This window comes from Rhinoraja longicauda, chromosome 37 (genome assembly GCF_053455715.1).
Source record: "Rhinoraja longicauda isolate Sanriku21f chromosome 37, sRhiLon1.1, whole genome shotgun sequence".
NCBI classification, from domain to species: domain Eukaryota; kingdom Metazoa; phylum Chordata; class Chondrichthyes; order Rajiformes; family Arhynchobatidae; genus Rhinoraja; species Rhinoraja longicauda.
Window position 1 is genome coordinate 5,213,739 of NC_135989.1, and position 17,928 is coordinate 5,231,666.

At 46.6% G+C, this 17,928-nt stretch overlaps 1 protein-coding gene across 2 annotated transcripts in view; it reads right to left on the reverse strand.

Annotated features, from left to right (window-relative positions):
- pkn1a (protein kinase N1a) overlaps positions 1-17,928 on the reverse strand; it is a 137,861-nt gene that overhangs the window by 75,679 nt on the left and 44,254 nt on the right. For both annotated transcript variants that reach the window (XM_078429598.1, XM_078429599.1), the window contains 3 exons: positions 11,881-12,010; positions 6,564-6,709; positions 2,074-2,287 (listed from right to left, as the gene is read on the reverse strand). In XM_078429598.1, the coding sequence (XP_078285724.1) occupies positions 2,074-2,287; positions 6,564-6,709; positions 11,881-12,010 (490 nt within the window). The remainder of the gene's footprint in view (positions 1-2,073; positions 2,288-6,563; positions 6,710-11,880; positions 12,011-17,928) is intronic.

Here is a 17,928-nt window from a genome sequence, read left to right on the forward strand (position 1 = left end):
GGCAGCACAGTGGCATTGTGGGTAGAGCCGCTGCCTCGCATCGCCAGAGACGCAGGTTCCATCCTCACCCTGGTTGTTGTCTGCGTGGAGTTTTGCACGCTCTCCCCGAGACCATGTGGGTTTCCTCCAGGTGCGCTGGTTTCCTCCCACATCCCAAAGACGTGCGGGTTTGTAGGTTAATTGGCCCTAGTGTGCAGTGAGTGGACGAGAAAGTGGGATAACATAGAACTAGTGTGAAAGGGTGATCGATGGTCAGCGTAGACTTGAAGGACCGAAGGGCCTGTTTCCGTGCAGATTCAATTGTGGCACTCAGAACAGATAAAATTAGTACATGAAAAGAAAGAATCTGCTATGATGCGAAGGCTGGAGGTGAGTGGAAATAGCTTGATTGCTGATATTGAGCTGGTACAAGATTTGACAATAGACATTAGACAATAGACAATAGGTGCAGGAGTACGCCATTCGGCCCTTCGAGCCAGCACCGCCATTCAATGTGATCATGGCTGATCATTCTCAATCAGTACCCCGTTCCTGCCTTCTCCCCATACCCCATGACTCTGCTATCCTTAAGAGCTCTATCTAGCTCTCTCTTGAATGCATTCAGAGAATTGGCCTCCACTGCCTTCTGAGGCAGTGAATTGATGGGCCAATGCTGAAACCAATCTACAAACTCGTATGAACTGGAAACTGTGACCCGCATTGTTCACAATGAAACAAAATGATTTAACAATATCCACCAAGGATGGAAACCGAGCACTCCTACCTAGCCTGGCTCGCGTGGCTGATCCTCCTTGTTAATGGCGTCTGTAATGGCAACTGCCGTCTTTCCCTTTTCAGAATCTTTTCTGATATCGCCACCACTTCACAGGGAGCGGGAGTGAAGTTGACGCAAACCAACAGAGAGATTTTCCAAACATATTTTCAGTTTAATTAGCCGTTTATTGAAGTAGTCGTACAATCAGCTCTCGTCACAGGTCTGGTAAGAACTGTATCTCACTGTGTCTGACCCCTCCCGTCTCTGCATCTCCAGATATGGCTCCTCCCAGTAGGTTATGCCCATATATGCATTAATCTTGTATATATATGACACCAAGAGGAAGACCAAAGCTCCACTACAAGGACACGATTATAAGGGATATGACAAACTTCAATATCAAAGGTGGACACAAAATGCTGGAGTAACTCAGCGGGTCAGGCAGCATCTCAGGAAAGAAGGAACGGGTGATTTCCTACACATAGAAGCTTCAATATCCACACTGACAACTGGGAAGCGGCTGCTGAAGACCATGGCAGGTGGAGGACGGACCTCCAGGTGGGCATGAAACATCACCACAGCAAGTGGTCCAAGACCCTGGAGCACAGGCGCCAACGCCGCAATATGGTCAACGATGGCAGCCATGGACTCCCCAGAACAGCGACCAGAGACCACCCCACCTGTGGACACTGTGGAAGGGTCTGCCTGTCACGGATAGGCTTAGTCGGTCACACAAGGAAATGCAACCACAGGTGAAAAATCCCCCTCTCCAAGCAGAATAACGCCAAGCCACACCATCATCACCCGCAGATGGACGCATGCCAGAGAGAGTATTCATCTCATGACAGCCCCCAAGTGTCCAAAATAATACAGCAAGATATCTAGACAAAATAATATCTATATACTAAAACTCTCGTTTGTTATCTTGTTTGTGACTGAACTTCAGCCAAAACGGTACACGATAGCGCCACAATTGTAGGCCCACCTTACTCACCATTGTCACTTTAGTGATAATGCAAGTAGTTTTATTGAAATCGGTGTTGTGTTTTTAAAGTTATTCACATTTTTAAAGTTTAAAAGGAGGGGAGGGGGAGGGGAGGAGGGAGTGGGGGGAGAAGGGAGAGGGGAGGGGGGGTTGAGGAGACAGGGGAGGGGGGGAGGACAGGGTGGTGCACCAATGCAGGAGAGGTTTGGTCCCAATGGGTCCACTTGGTCTAGTCATATGCCAGCACAAACACAAATGGCTCCTTCAGTAGCCATTGGCCTTACCAGTAACACGGATATCCCAAGAATTTATTCAGGCAAATCCAAACGCATACCTGTTAGTGGCGAAGGTTTGTACAGTGTGCTGTACTGGTTCTGTTGATACGAAGCGTTGACCCGACTGCTGAATGCTGGAGAGCACGACATGACAAGTTCCTCTTTAATAATACACCCTTTGGGATGATCTTCTGGGAGCTCATTTACTCTCTGCTCCAGTGAATGTTTTAACAGGTCCAGTTTTTCACTTGACTCGTTCAGCCTGGATTGAGCCTGGGGTGAAAAAGGAATATTTTTGATATATTGTGTACATCACTTCAAGCTAATTAAAAAGATTCCTACACAAACCAGACTTGTGTGACTGATCCTGCACTAATCCTACAATGATTCCAGCATCATGATGGCGGCACGGTGGCGCAGCGGTAGAGTTGCTGCCTTACAGCGCCGGAGACCCGGGTTCCATCCCGACTACGGAGTTTGTACGTTCTCCCCGTGACCTGCGTGGGTTTTCTCCGAGATCTTCTGTTTCCTCCCACACTCCAAAGACGTGCAGGTTTGTAGGTTAATTGGCTTGGTAAATGTAAAAATTGTCCCTAGTGGGTATAGGATAGTATTAGCGCAGCGGTAGAGTTGCTGCTTTACAGCGAATGCAGCGCCGGAGACTCAGGTTCGATCCTGACTACGGGTGCTGCACTGTAAGGAGTTTGTACGTTCTCCCCGTGACCTGCGTGGGTTTTCTCCGAGATCTTCGGTTTCCTCCCACACTCCAAAGACGTACAGGTATGTAGGTTAATTGGCTGGGTAAATGTAAAAATTGTCCCTAGTGGGTGTAGGATAGTGTTAATGTACGGGGATCGCTGGGCGGCACGGACTTGGTGGGCCGAAAAGGCCTGTTTCCGGCTGTATATATATGATATGATATGAATGTGCGGGGATCGCTGGTCGGCGCGGACCCGATGGGCCGAAAGGCTGTATCTCTAAACTAAATTTAAAAATATGCTCTAAATGCTTTGCCAGTTTTTTTTAATGCACCTTTTCATTTGCTCATTAAAAGTCATTTGGACAGGTAGATGGAAAGAAAATATAAAGAGGGATATAGGCTAAACGCGGGCACACGGGACTAGGTGACATTTTTTTTTTTTTTAGATTTAGAGATACAGCGCGGAAACAGGCCCTTCGGCCCACCGGGTCCGCGCCGCCCAGCGATCCCCGCACATTAACACTATCCTACACACACTAGGGACAATTACATTTGCCCAGCCAATTAACCTACATACCTGTATGTCTTAGGAGTGTGGGAGGAAACCGACGATCTCGGCGAAAATCGGGCATTTTGGCTGGCATGGACCTGTTGGGCCAAAGGGCCTGTTTCGGTAATGTACGAGTCCATATTACTCCTCCTTTTGAATTTTTCTTCCATTATTTATTTCTTATTACTCATCAATTCTCAGCAGATTCTACCACACACCAGTGACAATTTATAGTTGCCAATTCACCAAACAACCCACACATCTTTGGGACTCCAGAGGAAACAGACACCGGGAGAAACAGGCAAACACAGCACAGACATTACCCAAGGTTAGGATTGGATCTGGGTCCCTGGTGCTGTGATAGTTCTCGCAAGGGACCCCATCTATCTCCATGTGAGAAAATAACTGCAGATGCTGGTACAAATCGAAGGTATTTATTCACAAAATGCTGGAGTAACGCAGCTGGTCAGGCAGCATCTCAGGAGAGAAGGAATGGGTGACGTTTCGGGTCGAGACCCTTCTTCAGACTGAGGGTCACGACCCGAAACGTCACCCATTCCTTCTCTCCTGAGATGCTGCCTGACCTGCTGAGCTACTCCAGCATTTTGTGAATAAATACCATCTATCTCCATTATAATTGTGTATGCATCTATTAGGTAACCTCTGAGTCTCTTATGGTCCAGGGAAATAATCCTAGTCTATATAATCACTCTATCTTGGCAACCTGCTGGTAAATAAATCATGACACTGAGAATTTTTTTCAATAATTTCTCAGCCACTGGTCTTTGGTTACCTGTTGCCTTTATTTCAGAGTTATTAATTATACAGCACAGAAATGGGTCTTTCAGCTCACCAAATTCATGCTGACCATTTGCCTATTTACATTGAAGATAGACACAAAAAGTCGGAGTTACTCAGCGGGACAGGCAGCATCTCTGGAGAGAAGGAATGGGCGGTGCTTCGGGTCGAGACCCTTCCTCAGACTGGGGGCTGCTGTACAATTAATGATTCTTGAATGGACAAGGCGTAGAAAAATAAGGACCTAATGTGAGCAAATAGGATTAATGTAAATAGGCAAAATGTGTACGAAAGAACTGCAGATGCTGGTTTAAACCAAATTTTTTCACACAAAGGATGGTGGGTACATGGAACAAACTGCCAGATGAAGTCGTTGAGGCTGACTCTGAAATAAAGTTGCACAAATGCCCAGGGCAGAGATTACTCATGGTTATATTTGCATCTTCACTAGCTGCAGGTGAGGTGTCAGGTGACGAGAGGATAACAAATGGGACATAGACACAAAATACTGGAGTAACGCAGCGGGAGGGAAAGCAAGGGTTACTTGAAGATTGAGAAATCAACATTCATCTTACTAGGTTCCATCTTCAAGTGACCCTTGCTCTCCCTCTCTCTTCATCCCTCCCCCGCCTGAGTTCTCCGAATTGTTTCATTGTCCTCCTGATTAATTTTATTGATCGTATCGTTCGTTGTCACCTTCCCCTCAGTTACAAAGAATCATTCGGCATTTCCTTGATCATAGAGTCATAGACTGATACAGTGTGGAAACAGGCCCTTCGGCCCAACTTGCCCACACCGGCCAACAATGTCCCAGCTACCCTAGTCCCACGTGCCAACGTTTGGTCCATAACCCTCCAAACCTGTCCTATCCATGTACCTGTCCAACTGTTTCTTAAACAATGGGATAGTCCCAGCCTCAACTACCTCCTCTGGTAGCTTGTTCCATACACCCACCACCCTTTGTAGCCCCATAGCAGAAGCGTCCACGTCGCGGGGCTAGAAACTGGAAGTATCCTGAGCTAATTCTGCCACCACCATCATCGATTGTACAAGTGATGGCTCCCACTGATTGTCGCCGGAAGCTTGTGCCCTTTTCAGGACGGACGATGACAGTTATGTAACATTTGAAACATGGATGATGGACACGAAAGAAGACCACCACCCTTTTAGATTTTTCTTTAGATTTTAGAGATACAGCGCGGAAACAGGCCCTTCGGCCCACCGGGTCCGCGCCGCCCAGCAATCCCCGCACATTAACACTATCCTACACCCACTAGGGACAATTTTTACATTTAATTAACCCAGCCAATTAACCTACAAACCTGCACGTCTTTGGAATGTGGGAGGAAACTGAAGTCTCGGAGAAAACCCATGCAGGTCACGGGGAGAACGTACAAACTCAGTACAGACAGCGCCCATAGTCTGCATGGTAGCGCAGCGGTAGAGTTGCTGCTTTACAGCGAATGCAGCGCCGGAGACTCAGGTTCGATCCTGACTACGGGTGCTGCACTGTAAGGAGTTTGTACGTTCTCCCCGTGACCTGCGTGGGTTTTCTCCGAGATCTTCGGTTTCCTCCCACACTCCAAAGACGTACAGGTATGTAGGTTAATTGGCTGGGTAAATGTAAAAATTGTCCCTAGTGGGTGTAGGATAGTGTTAATGTGCGGGGATCGCTGGGCGGCACGGACTTGGAGGGCCGAAAAGGCCTGTTTCCGGCTGTATATATATGATATGATATGATATGATCGAACCGGAGTCTCCGGCGCTGCATTCGCTGCAAGGCAGCAACTCTACCGCTGCGCCACTGTGCTTTTTGTGTGAAAAAGTTTGGTTTAAACCAACATCTGCAGTTCCCACACGACACATTTTGCCTATTTGCATTAATCCTAGTTGCCCACATTAGGTCCTTTTCTTTCTACGCCTTGCCCATTCAAGAATCTGTCCAAAAATCACTCAGGAGTAATGATTCTATCTGATTCCACCGTGGCCTCTGACAGCGCCAGAGACCCGGGTTCGATCCGAGTACGGGAGCTATGGGTTCTCAATGAAGACATGCGTGTCAAATGCCTTCTTCATCGCCCAGTCTACCCAAGTCCAGATTGTCCTGCAATAGGCTGCCACCCATTGATATGGTCAGCTCCAGAACATTATCTCCCCTGGTTCTTTGGGGCGGCACGGTGGCGCAGCGGTAGAGTTGCTGCCTTACAGCGAATGCAGCGCCGGAGACTCAGGTTTGATCCTGACTACGGGGGCTGACTGTACGGAGTTTGTACGTTCTCCCCGTGACCTGCGTGGGTTTTCTCCGAGATCTTCGGTTTCCTCCCACACTCCAAAGACGTACAGGGATGTAGGTTAATTGACTGGATAAAATGTAAAAATTGTCCCTAGTGTGTGTAGAATAGTGTTAAGGTGCGGGGATCGCTAGGCGGCGCGGACTCGGTGGGCCGAAGGGCCTGTTTCTGCGCTGTATCTCTAAATCTAAAATCTAAATCTAAATTTACCTCAGAGAGCGCCTTCTTATCGTGCACCTTCCCTGATCCCAGCAGGCGGAGAACGTTTTTGGCACCTTCTGATACTGCATATTCCACACGGAAGTGATGCCGCAGTTCTTCAATTCTTAGTTCAAGGAGACTGATTTCCGGCTTGGCTTCAAAAGTAAATAAAAAGGCCACGCATTAATAAAGGCAAACATTGTCAATCTATACTTATTGGCACAGTCCTCACAGCTTCTGTCCTTGTGGGCTGCAAATGTGTGTTTAACAGCACCTCAGAACATAAAGCGAAGAGTAATAAGAACAGAAGAAATAGAAGCAGGCGGTGCAGTGGTGTAGTTGCAGCTTGACAGTGCCAGAGTCCCAGGATCGATCCTGACTACAGAGGCTGCTTTGTAAGGAGTTTGCACCTTCTCCCTGTTACTGAGTGGGTTTTCTCCGGGTGCTCTGGTTTCCTCCATTCTCCAATGACTTGCAGGTTTTGTATGTTAATTGGCTTTGGCTAAATTGTAAATTGTCCCTCGTGTGGAGGATAGTGTATGGGAATCGCTGGTCGGTGCGGACTCGGTGGGCCAGAGGGCCTATTTCTGCGCTGGATCTCTAAAGTCTATAGCAGGAACTGAGCATCCGGGCCACTATGCTGATATTTTACTCAGTTATGCATGTCCTTCATTTCAAGTTCTTGTTGCCCATCACTGATATTAGCCTATCTATAGCTTCGGGCTTCAAAATTCAAACAAGATGAACCAGAACATTAGACAATAGGTGCAGGAGGAGGCCATTCGGACCTTCGAGCCAGCACCGCCATTCAATGTGATCATGGCTGATCATTCTCAATCAGTACCCCGTTCCTGCCTTCTCCCCATACCCCCTGACTCCGCTATCCTTAAGAGCTCTATCTAGCTCTCTCTTGAATGCATACAGAGAATTGGCCTCCACTGCCTTCTGAGGCAGAGAATTCCACAAATTCCACAGGAGCAAAGAGGTCCTTCTACAGTTGTACCGGGCCCTGTGTGCAGTTTTGGTCTCCAAATTTGAGGAAGGGTATTCTTGCTATGGAGGGCGTGCAGCGTAGGTTCACTAGGTTAATTCCCGGAATGGCGGGACTGTCGTATGTTGAAAGGCTGGAGCGATTGGGCTTGTATACACTGGAATTTAGAAGGATGAGAGGGGATCTTATTGAAACATATAAGATAATTAGGGGAATGGACACATTAGAGGCAGGAAACATGTTCCCAATGTTGGGGGAGTCCAGAACAAGGGGCCACAGTTTAAGAATAAGGGGTAGGCCATTTAGAACGGAGATGAGGAAGAACTTTTTCAGTCAGAGAGTGGTGAAGGTGTGGAATTCTCTGCCTCAGAAGGCAGTGGAGGCCAGTTCGTTGGATGCTTTCAAGAGAGAGCTGGATAGAGCTCTTAAGGATAGCGGAGTGAGGGGGTATGGGGAGAAGGCAGGAACGGGGTACTGATTGAGAGTGATCAGCCATGATCGCATTGAATGGCGGTGCTGGCTCGAAGGGCTGAATGGCCTACTCCTGCACCTATTGTCTATTGTCTATATACAAGCCTAGTCGCTCCAGTCTTTCAACATATGACAGTCCCGCCATTCCGGGAATTAACCTAGTAAACCTACGCTGCACGCCCTCAACAGCTCTGTAGTAGTGGAAGAATGCTTTTCCCATTGGATTTATTCACAAAATGCTGGAGTAACTCAGCGGGTCAGGCAGCATCTCAAGAGAGAAGGAATGGGTGACGTTTCGGGTGGAGACCCTTCTTCAGACCCATTGGAAGTCTGTGACCAGTGGTGTTCAGCAGGGATCAGTGCTGAGAACGCGATTGTTTGCGACATACATTAACGATTTGAGAATGTAGGAGCCATGGTTAGTGAGTTTGCGAATGACACGTGAATTTATTCTATGGATAGCGAGGAAGGATGTCCAAGGCTAGAGCAGAATATTTATCAGATCAGGGATGGCACGGTAGTGCAGCAGTAGAGTTGCTGCCTCACAGCACAGGAGACCGAGCCTCCATCCTGACTACGGGTGCCGCCTGTGCGTAGTTTACATGTTCTCCCTGTGACTGTGTGGGTTTCCTCCGGGTGCTCTGGTTTCCTTCCACATTGCAAAGACGTGCAGGTTTGTGGGTTGATTGGCTTCTGTAAATTGCCCCTAGTGTGTAGGAAGCGAAAAGTGAGATAACATAGAACCAATGGTCGGCATGGATTTGATGGGCCAAATGGCCTGTTTCCACGCGGTATCTCTGAAGATGGAAAGTTGGGCAGAGCGTTGGCAAATTACATTTAATTCTGACACATGCCATGCGATGCATTTTTGGAAGTTAAATTTTAGATTTTTAAATTATTTTGATTTTTTAGATTTAGAGATACAGCGCGGAAACAGGCCCTTCGGCCCACCGAGTCCGCGCCGACCGGCGATCCCCGCACATTAACACTATCCTACACACACTCGGGATAGTTTTTTTTAACATATACCCAGTCAATTAACCTACAAACTTGTACGTCTTTGGAGTGTGGGAGGAAACCGAAGATCTCGGACAAAACCCACGCAGGTCACGGGGAGAACGTACAAACTCCGTACAGACGGCGCCCGTAGTCAGGATCGAACCCGAGTCTCTGGCGCTGCATTCGCTGTCAGGCAGCAACTCTACCGCTGCGCCACCGTTAAATAGGAACAGGACATATACAGTGATGGTAGGGTGCTAAAGAATGGCAACAAACAGAGGAATCTTAGGACTCAAGTCTATCGTTCCCTGAAAGTTGCAAAGCAGGCCAAGACAGTGGTGAAGGAGGCGCTGGGAGTAGAGTGTATTCAGGGAGCCGTCTGCGCACTGGTTGTTAAGATACACAGGAAGAAATAAAGATAAGTCCTGTTTGAGATTTTACTGAGAGGGCAGTGCCCATGCCTTTTTGAGTACACAGGGTAGCAGGGTTAAACCCGTTGAGGTTGCGCAAAGGAAACAAGGAATGTGCCTTGTCACTGCCGACAGTTAATATGATATAAATCCAAGTTGTGACACTTCATTGGGTGCAGAGTACAGGTTCTGTTTGATGCTGTAGAGATAGGAAAATGTCACGATCGGACAGGGAGCATGATCTGATTCCAACCTCAATCCCCACCAGGCCACTAGAAACATGACCTGTCTGGCACGGTACACAAGGGCACAGTCTGAAGAAGGGACCCAACCCAAATTGTCGCCTGCCCATTCCCTTTGCAGATGCGGCCTGACAAGTTGAATTCCTCTTGCACCTGAGGTTTCATGAGCTGGATCCAGGTTCTGCTTAAGGCTGTATAAAGTATTTTATAAGTAAACGGTTCGACACTGCTCAGTGGCAGCAGAGAGTGCGTTCCTTTTGTAATGGCAAATCAGCAGCAGAGTTTAAGTTCTGGTTCATTGTTGCACCAGGCAGCAGGGTGAAGAACAGTGAGATGATGCACAAGTGGAGCTTGACACTTTACACAGCGACAGAGTTCTGAACCTGAGAGACTTTACACGCAAAGCAAGGTACACGCTTTGTTTGATCGTCCATAGGCGACGGGGTTAGAACCTGTCTGGGCCTATAAACAGGGGGAAGGGTATACTACTTGACTAATGATGTACATAGGCAATAGGGTACAGGTGCAGTCTTTACTAATGTACATGGTACATTTATAATTGTATAAAGGGAAAAGGTAACAGGGTACAGGTCCTCTTTGGTACGGCATTATAAAAGAGTCCTGCCTTGTCTGAAGCTGCCTCTTGGTCTTCAAGCATCTCAATAGGTTCACACCTCATGCTGCCTCGGCAAGGCCAGCGGCATAATCAAGGACCAGTCTCACCTCGGCCACTCCCTCTACTCCCCTCTACACTGGAATTTAGAAGGATGAGAGGGGATCTTATTGAAACGTATAAGATTATTAAGGGGTTGGACACGTTAGAGGCAGGAAACATGTTCCCAATGTTGGGGGAGTCCAGAACAAGGGGCCACAGTTTAAGAATAAGGGGTAGGCCATTTAGAACGGAGATGCGGAAAACCTTTTTCAGTCAGAGAGTTGTGAATCTGTGGAATTCTCTGCCTCAGAAGGCAGTGGAGGCCAATTCTCTGAATGCATTCAAGAGAGAGCTAGATAGAGCTCTTAAGGATAACAGTCAGGGGGTATGGGGAGAAGGCAGGAACGGGGTACTGATTGAGAATGATCAGCCATGATCACATTGAATGGCGGTGCTGGCTCGAAGGGCCGAATGGCGTACTCCTGCACCTATTGTCTATTGTCTCTCCAATCAGGCAAGAGGTATAGAAGCGTAAAAAAGCACACCTCCAGATTCAGGCGCTGTTTCTTCCCAGCTGTTATCAGGCAACTGAACCATCCTACCCCCACCAACTAGAGAGATTCCTCAGCAACTATCTACCTCATTGGAGACCCTCGGACTATCTTTGATCGGACTTTACTAGACTTTGTCTTGCACTAAACGTCATTCACGATATTCCCTTCATCATGTATTTGTACACTGTGGATGGCTCGATTGTAATCATGTATTGTCTTTCCACTGACTGGTTAGCATGCAACAAAAGCTTTTCACTGTACCTCGATACACTTGACAACAAACGTGACAATAAACTAAACTAGTTACACTCCTCCAAATGCGGATCCTTATGTGTGCCCTTTTGCAATTACTTTCCCTTGCTGATGTGTCTTCCAATAGCAAACTATTCAATTCTTGCATTCTCACATTAATTCCTTATGTTTCTCTTGCAATCTGTTTTTAACACTTTATAAAGTGAGCTGTTTTTATTACTAATTCACAACTGTGTTAAGATTTTAGATTTAGAGATACAGCGCGGAAACAGGCCCTTCGGCCCACCGAGTCCGCGCCGCCCAGCAATCCCCGCACACTAACACTATCCTACACACACTAGGGACAATTTTTAAATTTACCCAGTCAATTAACCTACAAACCTGTCTGTACGTCTTTGGAGTGTGGGAGGAAACCGAAGATCTCGGAGAAAACCCACGCAGGTCACGGGGAGAACGTACAAACTCCGTACAGACGGCGCCCCAAGTCAGGATCGAACCTGAGTCTCCGGCGCTGCATTCGCTGTAAGGCAGCAACTCTACTGCTGCGCCACGGTGCCGCCCCAAACTCTGTCAGCAATAATACATTTGAGATACAAAACACTATATTATTCACTTAATTGAATGTTCATTAATGCCAAAAAAGTTATCCTTATGTTTTGTTGTGAGAATGATTTCACTGCACGTGTATAACGGTACACTTAGAAACGATTGACTAATCCACGATTAGCACCAAGCTCTCCTACAAATATTACCTTGTCCATCCTCAATTTCCACATACATCTCATCTGCCTGTATCGCTTTGCGGATCTGCATGCGGATCACTTCAATTTTGATTTTACTATCCTGCAGCAACTGTTGAGCAGTGGACAGCATCTTTCGATCCTGTGGAATTAAGACAAAAATCACAATTAGACTGCTCTACTTGTCCGAGCGGGTCTGTGGAGAGCCAAGGATGATGGAATTAGAGGGAAGAGAAAAAACTAGAGACTATAAAATGATTAAACCGAGAGTCAAAAGACGGAGTGGAGTGATCCTAATAGGTTTTCTGTACAATACAATATCTACAATACAATATCGTTTATTGTCATTGTACAAGTACAACGAGATTTTTGAATGTTGCTTCCATATCGATGCTATCAACTATATAAATAAATCACAGCGAAGATTTAAATAACAAAGGCAAAAAATAGGGGGGAACAAGGTAAAGTGCAAGAAAAGGTTCATGCAGGGGTCAGTTGTGCCAGATGACCCTGTGGGCAGAGACAGATACACAGAGTATGAAATGGCAGCCAATGGCTCCAATGGTCAATGATTAGTGGATCCTTGGCCCCATAGCAGAAGCGTCCATGTCGCGGGGCTGGAAACTGGAAGTGTCCTGAGCTAATTCTGCTACCACCATCGTCTACTGCCTAGCGTTTGAGGCCCTCTGAGGGGGCGCTGTGAACTGTTTATGTATGTGCTTTTATGTTTGTGTGCCATTGTATGTTCGTTTCTTAGTACCTGAACTGATGTACAGCACTTTGGTCAACGTGGGTTGTTTTTAAAAGTGCTATACAAATAAAATTGACTTAACCACTGTACAAGTGAGGCTCCCACTGATTGTCGCCGGAGGCTTGTGCCCTTTTCAGGACGGATGACAATAGTGATGTAACATTTGAATGATGGACTCGAAAGAAGAAGTGGATCCTTTATGTCACGTGTACCGGGCAAAGTGAAATACAGTTTTTGCATACAGATCCTCAAGACAATCCCCGTACAATCACCCCAATCACTCCAGTTAGTGCAGTATACATGAAGCAGCCCACCGAGTCCATATGCAAGAGATTTGACCAGATTGGTAAAAAGGGAAGAGCAATTAAGCAGGGGAGAGTCTGAAGAAGAGTCCCGACTAAAACCTCACCCATCCTTCTTCTCCAGAGATGCTGCCTGACCCATTGACTTACTCCAGCACTTTGCTGTCGATCTTCGAGAGTAATTATGGGTTTAGTTGAGGAATAATTAACAATGAAATCATACACTGATCAGAGAAGACTTTAAACATAAATTAACAAATAAGAAACATAAGAACACAAACAGAAACAGGAGTAGGCCATTTGAAACTGGTATATGCTCCACTGTTCGCCTTTTACCTCAGCAGCACCCCTCTATCAAAAGTGATCTCCCTATGCAAGAAGTAAATATATTAAGGAGCATAGGAAGGAACGACAGATGCTGGTTTAAACCGGAGATAGACGCAAAAAGCCGGAGTAACTCAGTGGGTCAGGCAGCATCTCTGGAGAAGAGGAATAGGTGACATTTCAGGTTGAAATCCTTCCTCAGGCTGAGAGTCAGGAGAAAGGGAAATGAGAGATATAGACGGTGACATGGAAAGATATAGAACAAACTAGACCAAGTGGACCCGTTGGGCCCAAACCTCTCCTGCATTGGTGCAGCACCCTCTCCTCCCCCCCATTCCCCCCCTCCCCCCCATTCCCCCCCTCCTCCTTCCCCCTCCCCCCACTCCACACCCCTCAACCCCCTTTATCCTCCCTCCCTCCCCCCTCCCTCCCGAGGAGATAGATTTAAACTTTAAAATGTGAATACATTTTAAAATATAACACCGATTTCAATTAAACTTCTTCCATTAGCACCAAAGGGACGACGGTGAGTAAGGTGGGCCTAAAATTGTCGCACTATCGTGCACCAAAATGGCTGTAGCTCAGGAACGAACAAACAAACAAACAAACAAGAGTTTTAGTGTATAGATGAATGAAAGAAATGCAAAAAAGTACCGACGATCAAAGAAAGGTGAAGCCTACAATGGTCCATTGTTGGCTGTGGGGTCGGAGATAACGGGTTATACAGACAATGAAACTCAACAGGACGACGTTAGAAGTTAGAGAAATCAACGTTCATACCTCTGGGTTGCAAGCTGCCCACCGAAATATGAGGTGCTATTCCTCCAATTTGTGTGTGGCCTCACTCTGACAATGGAGGCGGCCCATGACAGAAAGGTCAGTATGGCAATGGGGAGGGGAGTTAAAATGTTTAGCAACCGGGAGATCTCCTGCTAAAGCAGGTCAGCGAAGGTTTATTGTACGAATACCTGGGATAAATGGATTGTCTTACGAAGAAAGGGTGGGCAGGCTACATTTAAAGTAGGAGTTTGGAAAACATACAAGATCCCAAGAAGCCTTGACAGAGTGGAGAGGATATTTCTTAATGTGGGAGCATTGTTTAAAAGTAAAGGGTTGTCTAAAAAGCGATGAGCCCTTCTGGCTAATATTGCGGAATTAAGAAAGAAATGATAACAAAGACACAAAAATGGCAGTTTGTAGATTACCTCTTGTGCCTTTTGCTGGTAAGTGTAACAACTGGAGGATTGAACAGATAAATGTGGCTGAAGTGAGTAGATGAGAAGAGAGTACAGTCTAAATTAGGATTAGAATTCACATATGTGAAGGCCTATTAAGCAGGTTTGAGAGGCACGGTGGAATTGACAACATGGGATTGACATCTTTATCTTTAATAATATGGTGGCGCAGCGGTAGAGTTGCTGCCTTCCAGCAAATGCAGCGCCGGAGACCCGGGTTCGATCCCGACTACGGATGCTGTCTTTACGGAGTTTGTATGTTATCCCGTGACCTGCGTGGGTTTTCTCCGAGATCTTCGGTTTCCTCCCTCCCTCCAAAGACGTGCAGGTACGCAGGTTAATTGGCTTGGTAAGTGTAAAAATTGTCCCTAGCGGGTGTAGGATAGTGTTAGTGTGCGGGAATTGCTGGTCGGCGCGGACCCGGTGGGCCGAAAGGGCCTGTTTCCACGCTGTAACGTTAAACTAAATGTCCTGACTAAAAGCACGGGACCAGGTTCTAAGTATTCTAAGAGATGAGGAAAAACCTTTTCAGTCAGAGAGTTGTGAATCTGTGGAATTCTCTGCCTCAGAAGGCAGTGGAGGCCAATTCTCTGAATGCATTCAAGAGAGAGCTAGATAGAGCTCTTAAGGATAGCGGAGTCAGGGGGTATGGGGAGAAGGCAGGAACGGGGTACTGATTGAGAATGATCAGCCATGATCACATTGAATGGCGGTGCTGGCTCGAAGGGCCGAATGGCCTCCTCCTGCACCTATTGTCTATTCCTCTAAACAAAGTGCACAGAAAAGATAGGAACGGGAAGAAAGCATTGATGAAGGAGAATATTGCAGGACTGGAGAGCAAAGATCCTGGAATGAACGAGAATAGAACCTCTCTGCTTATTATTTATAAGCAAGAGAGGTGTAAATTCCCTCCCCAGATGCTGCCTGACCAACTGAGCTCTTCCAGCACTGTGTGTTTCACACAACTGCACGATTCCCACGATTCTGCAGTTCAGTTTAGTTTTTAGTTTACTTAACACTATCCTGCACCCACGAGGGACAATTTTACATTTACCAAGCCAGTCAACCTCCAAACCTGTTTCTTGCGTATTAAATGGATCTGTTTGCATCGGTTTTCACCAGGGAAGAAGAGACTACACGAATAGTGAAGGGAAAGACAGCTGAGACACGAACTGCATTAAAAATTGATACCATGCATATGTTAGGAACGTTAGTTGAACTTAAGAGTCAATCACCATGGGACATCTCGGAATATGAGGAAATAAGGAAGGATATTGTGAGGTTCAGCAGGGAAAAGAAGGAAGCGCATGTCAGGAATAGGAAATTGATATCAAAGGAGTCACTTGAGGTTTATAGTGGATATAGAAAAAGTTTTGTTTATTATTGTCATGTGTACTGAGGTGCAGTGATGAGGTTTTTTTTGCACGCTATTCAGTCAGCGAAAAGACTACATGAATACAATCAAGCCATTCGCAGTGTTCAGATCAGGATAAAGGGTATAACGCTTAGTGCAAGATAATGTCCGGTAAAGTCCGATTAAAGATAGTTCGAAGGTCTCCAATGAGGTAAATGGGAGGTCAGGGCCACTGTCTGGTTGGTGAGAGGACGTTTCAGTTGCCTGATAACAGCTGGGAAGAAACTATTCCTGAATCTGGAGGTGTGCGTTTTCACACTTCTGAACCTCTTGTCTGATGGGAGAGGGGAGAAGAGGGAGTGTCCGGGGTGATACTAGTCCTTGATTATGTTGATGACCTTGCCAAGACAGCGTGAAGTGTAGATGTGATCAATGGAAGGGAGCTTGGTTTGCGTGAAAAGGGGCCATGGTATAACCTTGGCAAGTGTGATTAGTGAGAAACCAAGAACTTTTCATGTGTATATTAGAATCAAGAGGGTTGCTAAGGAAACAGTAGGCCTCTCGGGGAACAAAAAAATAATCTATGTGTGGAGCCAGAGGATAGAAGCCTGGTCCAAAATGAATACTTCTCATCGGTATTCATCAGGACAAAGGATGTGGAGTTAAAAGGAAGAATACATTGGTATTCTGGAGCTTGTCTGTATCAGGAGGAAGTGTTAGAGTATTGGTGCACACTAATCCAGAATGCTAAAGGAAGCAAGCAGCTCTGACGAAGATTTTTGCACCTTTGTTAGCCGCACGTGAAGTTTCAGAAGACTGGAGGATAGTTAAGGTTGTCCTCCTTTTTTATAAAAAAAGACAAGGCTGAATCCACTGGCTGGTGAGATTAGTGGTAAGGAAGATTCTAAGGAACAGGATTAATATCCACTTGAAAAAGCAGGGTCTGATTAGGTTTTGTGCAAGGGAGGTCATGTCCCATAAATCCGATTATGATTTTTGTGGAGATGACTAAAAGATTGATGAAGGCAGACTTATGGCATAAGGGATCCAAGGTGTGTTGGTAAACTGGACCCAAAACTGCCCCTAGCAATTGAAGGAACTGCACCTCATATTTTGCCTGGGCAGCTTGCAACCCAGCGGTATGAACATCGACTTCTCCAACTTTAGATAGTTCTTCTGTCCCTCTCTTCCCCTCCTCCTTCCCAGTTCTCCCTCTATCTTCCTGTCTCCACCTATGTCCATTGTCCACCCCCCTGACATCAGTCTGAAGAAGGGTCTCGACCCGAAACGAAATAAAACCTGCCCTCCTAGCATTGGCATTGTCTACTCATCAAAATGCTGAAGTGGAAACCTTACCCTTGATTCCAAGGGATTGCCTCAGAAGTAGATCAAATAGGCCAAGTGATCATTTCTTTACTGCTGAACCGACACATTTATGTAGAAATAAAGAGGGCAGAGACTGTTTTTTCCCAAAGATAGACACAAAGTGCTGGAGTAACTCAGCCGGGTCAGGCAGCTTCCCTGGAGAAAAAAGATGGGTGGCGTTTCGGGTCGGGATATTCGATTTCCTGACGTGCAGGCCCCAGGTGGTGAGAATTGGCAGCCACACCTCTTCCTCACCGACCCTCAACACAGGCACACCACAGGGCTGTGTGCTCAGTCCTCTCCTATACTCCCTATTCACGCACAATTGTACTGCTAAGCACAGCTCAAACTGCATCCTAAAGTTTGCTGACGACACAATCATCTTGGGCCTCATCACAGACATCAATGAGACGGCCTACAGAGAGGAGGTAAAGGCACTAAACAGCTGGTGCCAGGAAAATAACCTCTCTCTCAATGTCAGCAAAACTAAAGAGATGATCGTGGACTACAGGAGACAGCGGGGGAGTGGACACCTCCCCATCCACATCGGTGATGATGAGGTTGAAAGGGTCAGCAGCTTTAAGTTCCTCGGTGTGCACATCACTGACGACCTTTCCTGGACACTGCACACGGACACAATAACAAAGAACCAGCGGCTCTTTTTCCTGAGAAGACCGAGGAAGTTTGGCATGAACGCCAGCATCCTCACACATTTCTACAGATGCACCA